General features: G+C 33.3%; 2 protein-coding genes across 2 annotated transcripts; both read right to left on the minus strand.

The window, feature by feature from the left end:
• Nucleotides 1-4,438: 4,438 nt before the first annotated feature.
• On the minus strand, nucleotides 4,439-5,089 carry LOC116136115 (probable inactive nicotinamidase At3g16190). The gene is made up of 3 exons (XM_031421828.1): nucleotides 5,039-5,089; nucleotides 4,834-4,947; nucleotides 4,439-4,681 (listed from the first exon to the last, which is right to left on the minus strand). Exons 1-3 carry the CDS (start codon nucleotides 5,087-5,089, stop codon nucleotides 4,439-4,441), a joined length of 408 nt encoding a protein of 135 aa, XP_031277688.1.
• Nucleotides 5,090-7,001: 1,912 nt separating this feature from the next.
• Nucleotides 7,002-9,924, minus strand: LOC116136223 (probable inactive nicotinamidase At3g16190). The gene is made up of 5 exons (XM_031421943.1): nucleotides 9,731-9,924; nucleotides 9,540-9,653; nucleotides 8,809-9,043; nucleotides 8,597-8,713; nucleotides 7,002-7,259 (listed from the first exon to the last, which is right to left on the minus strand). The coding sequence occupies exons 1-5, from the start codon at nucleotides 9,779-9,781 to the stop codon at nucleotides 7,186-7,188; spliced, it is 591 nt and encodes a 196-aa protein (XP_031277803.1). The 5' UTR covers nucleotides 9,782-9,924; the 3' UTR covers nucleotides 7,002-7,185.
• Nucleotides 9,925-11,809: the final 1,885 nt, after the last annotated feature.

The raw sequence follows: 11,809 nt of genomic DNA on the forward strand, positions 1-11,809 counted from the left end.
GGGGTTCCCTACACAAACCTACAAATCAAAGTACAACAAAAATATAAATTTCACACATAAATTATAAAGCAATCCAAATTATGAGAAATAGTTAAATTTAAGTTGATTGTTTGCCGCATTATAAGGGAGAAGTCACATCCTTTTTTTCTCAAAGAAGTGAAGCAAGAATTATTGATATTTCTTTCTGTTCAATCAATCAAACTACTGTTTTGGAACCCAAACTTTATTTAATCATCAAACAAAATCATTTCAACACCATGCAATGTTTTTGTACATCTTTTTTTTTTTTTTTTTTTTTAAAAAGATTGAGTTTCGGGTCAGTTGTGCATATAACTGATCCCCACGCCAATTGAACACTCAACAAACCTAATGTTTCAAAATAGTCACAAATTGTGATAAATAACCTCAAAGTGTTTTGAATCTAGAAAATTAATGAGGGGATAATATTTTTACCACTAGACAATCTCTTCGGTTTTGTACATCTTTCGCTTAGATGAAATAAGCACTTCCAAGTTCCAACCTTGATTTAATCATATCGTATAAAGATTATTGTCAGTTACTTTTAACATTTGTTAAATGTGTTTGTAGTAAGTCAAAAGCACTTTTATGTTGTCTAGTTTGTTCATTGTTGTCAAAAGAAGTGCTTTTGAGAGTTAAAAAAAAAAAAAATGTGTTGGGATTACTTTATGGATTATCAAAATGCTTTTTTATAAACCCTTTTCAAAGAGATTGTGAAGTTTGATATTAATGCATTTATTGAGCAATGTACATAATGGACTAGAGGTAATAAATTTAGGCAGCCATGTTTGGTTATAAAAATAATATATTGGACATAAACTTATGCATTATAATATTATGTAATTTATCTCTACGTAGTCAGGTGATCGACATGTTCTCTTAGTAATATCTTGAGTGTATTATTCAAAAGTTCTGAGTTCAAGTCACTCTTCGATTGCTAATAAGGGAACCACTGAGCATTACCAGATCAGTATTTTAGGGTTCTAAAAGATTGTTAAAATATGTGAAACTGACCCGAACACTCCCAATCATAAAAAAACAAAACAAAAAAAAAAAATTATTATGTTAACTTAATAAAATTTAAATGGGATGGTCTCACCATATCATCATTTTAACCCAATGAAATTATGCTTCCAATTAGAGTTAATCACATAATGATCGATAATTTGTGATGGCGGTTATCATTGAAAAGGAAAATTATTACATATATGATAACATGCAACTAATTTTGATCGGATAGTCTCACCACATTAGTACAGTGATCAAATGATGTAACAAAACCGTGTTATGTGATAAATTTTCAGTACAATATTTGTTTGGATAAGATTGTGCAATTTTAAAACTTGATTGATGAAATTTTCTTTCTTTTGAAGAAAAGAAGAGAGAGAGAAGAGAGAAGCAAGGAGGAGTTGTCAGGACAACTCAAAAAGGAATCTCATAATTGAAAAAATGGAAAATCCGATGGACCATGTTGGATTAAAGGTAGGTACCCAATGGGCCCAACCCACCTGAAAGTGGACTAATTAGGGCCCACCGAGCCCCCAAATTTCTGCCCCAAAACCTGTACATAATTCAGCCAGTAGTATTACTCGAAAGTCAAAACATAAAAAAGCTGAGGCAGTGGGTGAATTCACTTGATTAAATTAGACAAGGGGTCATGCCACCCTTTTCGTACAACTGGCAGATTTGGGCCTCCAGGCAGCCCATATGGGTTACTCATCCATTTTGTCTAAATCCCTAAAAGGGTAATCATGAATATTTGGGAAGATCCTGCTGATTAAACTATTGGGAAAGACCTCGTTGATTCTAATATACGTTAAACTATGTGAAGGTAGAATGGGTATCCTTTATATAGTTTTTTTTTTTTTTTTCAGTAAAGTTAGGTTAAAGTTACCCTAAGGGCATTTTCATTTATGTGTAAAAAAAATGTTATTTTAGAATTAAGATTTTCTCTCCGAAGTTATAAATACCTTTGATTGACTCTCTTTTTAGCCTTCGTTTTAAAGTGTTTATGATCAATGAGACTATAATACCCTAAAAATAATTAAGGGGGACGATCAAATAATGTTCTCAGTTTTCACAAACCCGTATGTTAGGAGACGAGGGTCTTGATCATTTATATAGTACAAGAACACTCTCATCATTTAAAGACACATTTTTAAGACAAAACTGTACGGGTCTGAAGACCCAAAGAGGACAATACTGAAGGAATATGGAATGTAAATGCTGAAATCATGCCAATAACCACAATTACGGCTAATCCCTAAGATTGCTCTCTACAATTCATGCATCAATCAAGTTCTCTGATTACATGTAATTAGACAATTGTATTTCCTTTCTTGAACATTATTTTTTGTATAAATTGAGGCTGTAAAAACTTACAATACACGTAGAAATATAATCTTTTTACTCTTTTTCTGGGAAACTTTTTTTTTTGCCACTCTCACTTCTGACAAATACCTCTAAGAACCCACCTAGTACCTACCATGTGTCTGGATTCGACATATATCAACATATACAATAAAAATACTGGAAACTCCTCAAACTCGAAGTTTTCTCCTTTCTTTTTAATGCTTTCCCATAGACAAAGTTATAACAATCTAGAAATCCTATGCAATGTGCATTTCAAATGGGCTACTATAGAATATTGGGCCTATTTATATTCATGTTGAGATGGCTCAATGGGCCTAAATTCTAGGCTTAACACAAAGTAGACCTCGCCTGTATGATTGAAACAACAAAGGACCGATATATGATTTTTGCTTTTATGAATAAACGCAAGAGCTAATTTGTTGTACTAGATATCATTTATAATAAGTTGGTATTTCCAAACAAATATTATTTCTCAAATGAAATTTTAATTTTAATGCTANTAAGTATTTATATATTCATAATAATATAGTTTTTAAGGGTTTGTTATCGTTCCTCAAGAGGTCAAAAAATTAACTCCATGTATTTGTTAGAAACCAAAACCAAACTAAAACAATTTAATTAGGGTTACTTTGGTAACCCAAATCAAATCAATCGGTTCAGTTTGATTTGGGTTTTGGGGTTCCCTACACAAACCTACAAATCAAAGTACAAGCAAAAATATAAATTTCACACATAAATTATAAAGCAATCCAAATATACGAGAAAATAGTTAAATTTAAGTTGATTGTTATGCCGCATTATAAGGGGAGAAGTCACATCCTTTTTTTCTCAAAGAAGTGAAGCAAGAATTATTGATATTTCTTTCTGTTCAATCAATCAAACTACTGTTTTGGAACCCAAAACTTTATTTAATCATCAAACAAAATCATTTCAACACCATGCAATGTTTTTGTACATCTTTTTTTTTTTTTTTTTTTTTTAAAAAGATTGAGTTGTTCGGGTCAGTTTGTGCATATCTAAACTGATCCCCACAGCCAATTGAACACTCAACAAACCTAATGTTTCAAAATAAGTCACAAATTTGTGATAAATAACCTCAAAGTGGTTTGAATCTAGAAAATTAATGAAGGGGATAAATATTTTTAACCACTAGACCAATCTCTTCGGGTTTTGTACATCTTTCGCTTAGATGAAATAAGCACTTCCAAGTTCCAACCTTGATTTAATCATATCGTAATAAAGATTATTGTCAGTTACTTTTAACATTTGTTAAATGTGTTTGTAGTAAGTCAAAAGCACTTTTATGTTGTCTAGTTTGTTGTCAAAAGAAGTGCTTTTGAGAGTTAAAAAAAAAAAAAAATGTGTTGGGATTACTTTATGGATTATCAAAAGTGCTTTTTTATAAAACCCTTTTTCAAAGAGATTGTGAAGTTTGATATATAATGCATTTATTGAGCAATGTACATAATGGACCAGAGGTAATAAATTTAGGCAAGCCAATGTTTGGTTATAAAAATAATATATTGGACATAAACTTATGCATTATAATATTATTGTAATTGATCTCTACGATAGTCGAGTAGTTTGACATGTTCTCTTGAGTAATATCTTAAGCGTATTATTTAAGAGGTTCTGAGTTCNAACTAAAGGGTTTAATTAAGAAAAATGCTACATTTACAATTTAATCTCACGATATTCTTTCACAACCCAACCCGCCAGCAAATTGATACTATCATGTTAGCTCCCACCACACCCAAAGCACCCAAGAGGCCAAGACACTATGAGAAACGAACAATTGTTCTTTCGTTCCCCATGAAGGAATGGTTATTAACGACCATTCCTTAGGTTCCTTCATAAGGAAGGGCCGTTATTTTAGTCTAGTCAAAATCATTTAGTATCTTAGGTGTGATGGTACTGACGTGACAGTGCCAACTCAATTACTATGTCAAGGTTATAAGAGACTGTGACAGTGCTAACTCAAATACCACGTCGGGTTGTAAGAGAAGTTTGTGAAAATAGGTTGTGGGGACTAATAGTCTTGGAAAATTTATTTACCCGTTATTACTAAGCTATGAATCCCGGCACTTTGAAGAAATGAATGAAGAGGAGTAGCAAAAAACGCGCTGAAGCGTGTCTTCACCAACTTATAATCTCCTTCTTTGATCACAAGGCCCTCTACAAGTTCTGCACCTGGACTTCCCTTACAGGCCGGACACATTTTCCCCGTCGAGTAGAAGTGGCGGCGAAAGAGTTCAACATCTCTTCCTTGTGGATCATGCTTGCGAACAACCTTTAGCCAAAAATTCTCACCTTAATTAAATACCATCATCAAACAAAGTTTCTTGAAAACTTTTGAAAGTTTTGATGGACAGATTTTGTTAGAAAACAAACAGGACATGGGATAGTGGGAATAAGAATAGAAAAATAAGTAAAAAAGAATACCCATTTAACGAGAATGCCACGATGCCTGGCCTTTTCAACAGTGTTAATAACATTAGGAAGAATGGCTTCGCCTCCGTCCATTCTCACCAATCCATTGTCCTCTATAAAATCATTCTACAATAAACAGAAACAACCCCCAAAACTAAAACAGAAAAAATGAACGAATTGAAATGAAGTGACTTCATATAAATGTTTGTTTAGATACCTGCATGTCAATAACCAGGAGAGCTGTGTGGTTCCATTCAGAATCAGCCATGTTAATGGTTATTGGTGCAAAGTTTCCTTCGAGTAAATCATATTTATACACACATTGCAGCTGAAAATGTAGGACGTGGAATTGAAACTTGGGTTGGCTATGAGCTGTGTTAGTTACAACAGCGTTTAGTACTCATACATAATTGCTGTCGATCACCTGGGAAATGACATCTAGCAAAGGGTTAGATTTATATCATTATTAAAGAAATGGGATCTTCGATCAAATCAACCTGTTATCTAATTACATCTTCAATATTTTTTGTGTGGTTTGAGACATGGAAAGAGTAGAAAATGGAACATGTAATATTCCCAAATGTATTTATTAATTAAATAAGATACTATGGACAAATACATCATAATTCTCAGATCAATATCAGATATGAATATTCAGCCAAGAGATGGAACGGTGGGGTGTAATACCTGAAATTAGAAGTGGGGTATTATATTCATCCAAAGAAACAGAAAGTAGATGAAATCAAATTTCAGAAAAATTGTCTCAGTGATTTTGTGAATTCACATTTTCTCAACCCTCTTATTTGAAGCCGCCCTTGAAGATCGTTCAAATCTTTCAAACCGTGAGTACTGAAGTAACAATGTCCAACGTTACTGTTAATTGACGGCGAATTAAGTAACGGTGACGGTTAAGTACCAGTAGTTAACGGTGATGGTGAAGTGCCGTTAGTTAAATGTAAAAATTAATAACGACATTACTTAGCATTAACGGCAAAATCCTTATCTAACGGTAATAGTGTTTCTCCGTTGTTAAACAGTATCGGGGACAAATTATTAATTACCTACTCGAGGTTGTAAACTTTCAAGAAAAAAGACAATAAAAAGTAAAAACTCAAACCAACTCTGCAAATATATAGTAAACGATTCTTCAAAAATATTCAAATGATTAATGAGAATAGGATTTAAAATTGAGAAACCGTTGATTCTGTTCTACTTAGAAACTTAAGCCAGAACCCTGGAACTTTTTCTGGTCAATCTCCTGATGTTAAATAATTCTCCTAATCACCAATGTTCTTTTTTTTTTTTTTTTTTTTTTTTTCTTTTCATTAGGGATGTCTGTGTCAGTTTGCGCATACTTCAATTAATCTTCGAGAGCCTTGAAACTACCGACCAGGTAAGAGCCCCAGTGACCACTTTATCAGTGCCGGGTGGGACTCGAACTCTCCAATTACCAATGTTGACTTTTTCTGAAGAATGCATTTATCTTTTAATCCAGAATCATAACTTCCCTCCTGGTTAATTTCCAGGTTTTTGAAGTTCCAGAATTTCCTTGACAACTCCTTTTTCTCAAGGTTGGCCCAAAAACTGAATTAGATTTTCTTCACTTTCGAGAATCAGTTCCTTCATATTTTGATATTACTAAATAAGATAGTGATACATTGTAAGTATGATATTGCATGTTACCAATATAAAATTTTGGATCACAAGAACTTGTTAATCCACGGTGTATTGCTTAACTAGCCGAAGAGTACTTAATTAACCAGTCCTGGTAACTTGCAGCTTGAAAGCGTTTTTGGTGACAGAGCTTCAGGATTAAGGTTCAAGGAAATGAACCAGTTCAAGACCAACAATAACAAATCAGTGCAACAATTGCAGCCTTTTCTGGGTGGTTTTTTGATTCATCCCTGATAGTTCCTCAACTTTGTTTTCGGTTCTAGCCACGACAGGGTATAATGACAATTTAGAGGACTAAAGTTCTACGATTCAAGAGTTTATTTAATGTGCATGAATTATATCCAAGCCACATATCAACACATAAAACTGAAAACTTGAGCAATTAAGTTGAAATGCAGACAAACTCAGGCAGAGTTAAGATTTAAGTAAACCAGCTGGGTTTACAGATATTACCTCAACTACAATGTCAACTCAAATATCAATAGCACTAAAACTGATACCACAGATATTCAAACAGCTTTTATTTTCTCCATATTGAGTTAAACTGAGAAAGATATGCAGAAGAAACTAGATGAATTGGCCATGGTGGAAAATAACTATTTTTATTACACGACATATCATCATTCTACACATACAAAGACACATGATAAAAGATTGGAAAGAATGTAAACATTTTTAGTCTCTGACGAATCAAGCATCAGCTTTGCACCATTCTTGAAATGTTGGTGTTGCAACTCCAACATTTCTCATGTCAAAAATATTGGCTAGTTAGAAAATTTAGGAATCCAAGTCAGTCATGAACAAAATTCTGGAATCTGGAATCTTTCAAGACAAGCATAATTCATTGTGTAATACGAGGGAGGAAAAAGAACACCACAGAAATTAACATAGGCAGTTCAAGTCATGCATTCGTGCAAATTTTATTAGCATTTGTCTTAGGTGCTTTGAAAACCTCTATCTGCAATAATCTGTTTTGCTTTCACTACTCGGCTACCTTTGGCATAAATTGTTTATTTTAAGTTCAAACTTTGACAGCTCAGGTTAGAAACCTAATGCAATACTTGTTTCAATGAAATTAGAAGAAATAGTAGCCCTCTATCTTGTACCTAGAGCCATAATAATTTCTTTTGTCATTTCTGCAGACCAGAATATCATATGTTGCCCTTTGCTTAAATGGTTTTTGCAACTTCACAAATACTTCTCAAAGGTCAGGTAATTGAATTTTAATTAAGTTTAAAGCCTTTAATTTAAGCTCTGGATCAGCATAAGTGGTTACCAATAAGCTTAGCTAGAAATATCTCTTGTAACTGTATGATAAGTCTAAGGACTCAGTCTATTTAAAATTGGAATTTTGGCGACTTTCTTTTACCAACTTTGCCACAACATACAATTCAATGAGCCTCCTAAGCCCTCTGGAAACTCCTTAATCTGCAAGCATGAAGGGTGCGGTTTCTTCTTTTAAAATCATACTCACACTTAAAAGCGCCACTGCTTGAATTGATTCAACTAAAAGAAAAAATGTAAACATAATAATGTAACCAAAAGTTGCATCTCCTTCATAGCGAACAGCGCTAGTTGCTGCACATATCATATTCTAAAACCAATAACAATCCATCTTAATAGAGCTAGACTGTGTCTAACCATTAGCAACAACAGAACAGATCTTGGTTTTGATCAACTCTTCACAATTTCTAGGTTACATATAAAGATACTACAATACTCGTCATTTAACAATTTCAGCAACAAAAACTTCATGTATTAGCCTTCCTAATCTTGTCTAAATGAACACTAACAGAATAAGTAAACCCATCAAAAGCTATCCTAGTCTCACCACAATTGATTTTCTGAAGAAAATAAAAATTTGTTCTGACACAAAAAAAATGTCCAACAAAGAAGACAGATTACTTGAAAATTAAAGTGCTTGATAATGAGGGAAAGTTAGATAGGAATGCAACCACTTCAAAGTTTCAAATGCCTGTGTTCATGGTTGAATGTTGATTCATTGCAGTATAAGTATACATATTGAAAAAAAAAAAAGTTAATTAAAACATAAACATTTGCATAACACAGCAATGAGTCCGGGTGACCAAAGAACACATACCAAGGTGAATGTCAGGTGTAGCTGCAGCTGTGGCATCAACAATAACACTAACGGGTTGGTAATCCAGTGCTACAGCATCAAAGACAGTCTGCCTGATGCAATTCGGTGTTTGAACACCTAGATGCAGAGATTCCAGCGAATCACACAATTTTGAAACAACATTGCCTTACTGAGTTAAAATATTTGAAGGGTTTACTAGTCTTGAAATTTACCAGCGATTACTAGGCTATTAATCCCTGCAGTTTGAAGAAATGAATGAAGATGGGTAGCAAAAAACGCGCTGAAGCGAGTCTTCACCAACTTATAATCGCCTTCTTTGATCACAAGGCCGTCTACAAGTTCTGCACCTGGACTTCCCTTAGAGGTGGGACCCACTTTCCCCGGCAAGTATAAGTGCCTGCGAAAGAGTTCAACATCTCTTCCTTGTGGATCATGCTCTCGAACAACCTTTAGCCAAAATTTCTCACCATAAATACCACCATCAGACTAAGAAAAACTAGAAATTATACTTTTTCAAAAATGAATTACTGTCAATGATTAAGATGACAATAATTTGTTTTCAAAAATCAAGCTGACAGAAGACAGAAACTTAGAATAATCTGACCAAAGAGCAAAGCACATATGGAAATTGTTAAATGAAGCAAACTTCTGTTTGAAAATGGTCTAACCATTCAATACCCACAAAACATTTGTTCCATACTTACGTAAAGCGAACCCCATAAGTTAAATTTACAGGTGAAATCAACAAGTTTATAAGAACCACAATGTTCCAAAAGCACTGAATAATTTCTCTCAAATTGTGTAACAACAGCTAAACAGTCAAACTTTAACTACAAAATTCAATTACATAAGGTCTCAAACATTCCTTCTTCCTGTTCATTACATATTTTAAGTTTCAGTTCCTGGCAATAAAAAAAAGAAAAATAAGAAGTAAAAAAACTACCCATATAACGAGAATCCCACGCTGTCTAGCCATTTCAACAGTCTTTATAACATTAGGAACAATAGCTTTGCCTCCATCCACTCTCATCAATCCATCATCCAATATAAAATCATTCTACAAAACAAAAACAACCCACAAAAAATGAATTGAATTGAAGTAAAGCGATATCAAAATATGTATAATATACATACCTGCATGTCAATAACCAGGAGAGCTGTGTGGCTCCATTTAGAATTAGCCATGTTAATGGTTGCCAAGAATCTTGCTGCTGACAATCTAGGAACTCGAACTGAAACTGGGGTTGGCTTTGAGATGAGTTACAAATTTACAATACAACTGGGTTTTGTTACAGCAGCCTTTTAAGGTTCCTATTTATCTACTGTGGTTCACATGTTAACATTAGAGTTTGGTAATTCTGTTAATGTTTTTCCTGTTGTTAATGAGAATTCTCCCTACATATATATACTGTCAATTAATTATGAGGCGCTGTATTCATATTTAATTAATTATATATACTTTCATAATAAAGAAGCTTAATTTCTTATTAGGGTTTACTACTGTGCCATTTGTAAGATTTGACATCAATTTCCCTTAAATTTTAAGATACAAATGGTGTCATCAGCATTTTATATTTCTTAAATACAAGAGTTCAAGGATAAAATAAATATTTTGAATAAATCGTTCACATTTTTTAGTAAATGATTTTGACCAAATGATTTGTAATTTGATTTTTTTCTTTTTTTAAATATTGGGGTGTTTGGGATAGTTTGTGCGCACCTTAACTAATCTCTTGGGACTTTAGAATTATCGATTGGGTAAAAACTCCAGTGGTCACCCCTATTAGAACTACCAGTTGGGTAAGAGTTCTAGTGGCAATCTCTATTAGAACTATCAACGGGGTAAAAAGTCCAGTAACCACCCCTATTAGAATTATCAATCGGGTAAAAGCTCTAGTGATCACCTCTATTAGAACTACCAACTAGATAAGAGTTTTAGTGGTCACTCCTATTAAAACTACCAATCGGGTAAGAGCGTTAGTGGCCACGTCTATTAGAACTACCAATTGGATAAGAGTTCTAATGACCACCTCTATTAGAGGCTGCAAGAACTCGAATAGAAAAGACCATGTAAACTTAAATTCTCGTCTTTTTACCGTTAGGCCACCCCTTGTCGTTAACCTTTAGGGATGTTGGCGGCAATTTTCAATATTGAGCAATTGTGTATAATTTATATGTAATGGAATATTTCCTAATAAATTTAGCAATATTTCTAAACCCTTTTATTTACACTTTCCTTTTTCTTTTTTGGTTAGACAATATGTGGCTCCACCCGTCGAATCTACATCCATGAACTTCGGAATTTTGATGTAAAATTTGACGATTTCATCATGTTACAAAAAAGAAACATAGTGTATTGTTATTTAATTTTCTCTTTTTCACACTGGACTGACTTATTAAAAGCATGAAATTTTCAAACCAACTCCTGTAATTAATTTTTAATTTTTAATTTGTAATTCAGTTAACCTCAGTATCATATTATAGTTACAAATAACTTCGAATTCATTTTTTTTTTTCTCTTCTGATTTCCGAATTTTTTGTTATATATCTAATTAAAAGAATATTAATTCATATAAAAAAAATTAATTATTGTTAAGTGAATAGTACAGGGCTTGAGTTTTTTCTTAAAAATGCTTTGGACCGACTTTTATTAATTTGATGGGGCCTGAAAATCTCTTCCCGTACTAAATAGCATATCAAAAAGCAAAGTTTACTTTAAAAATGAATTTGAAATTATTTGACTACTATGCATTTTTTATACATTAAAAAAAAAAAAAAATTTGAGTTTCCAAATATTTATTTGAATTATGTGCTATTATTTTGAATTTTAATTACAGAATTAAAGTTCATGAATCCTTGTCGGTGACACCAATAAAATGATTGGGGTGTTTAAGCTAGCTTGTCCGCACATTAACTAATCTCTCGGGACCTTGAAACTATCAGCTGGATAAGAGCTCCAGTGGCCACCCATATTAGAACTACCAGTCGGGTAAGAGCTCTAGTGATCACCCCTATTAGAATTACTAGCTAAGTAAGAGCTCTAATAACCACCCCTATTAGAACTATCAATCGGGTAAGAGCTTTAGTAGTGATCCCTATTAGAATTACTAGCCAGGTAAGAACTTTAGTGGCCACCCTTATTAGAACTACCAATTGGGTAAGAGCTCTAGTGTCCACCCCTATTAGAGGCTGCAAGGACTTGAACACGAAAGA

This window comes from Pistacia vera, unplaced genomic scaffold (genome assembly GCF_008641045.1).
Source record: "Pistacia vera cultivar Batoury unplaced genomic scaffold, PisVer_v2 Contig31, whole genome shotgun sequence".
In the NCBI taxonomy this organism is placed as follows: Eukaryota; Viridiplantae; Streptophyta; class Magnoliopsida; order Sapindales; family Anacardiaceae; genus Pistacia; species Pistacia vera.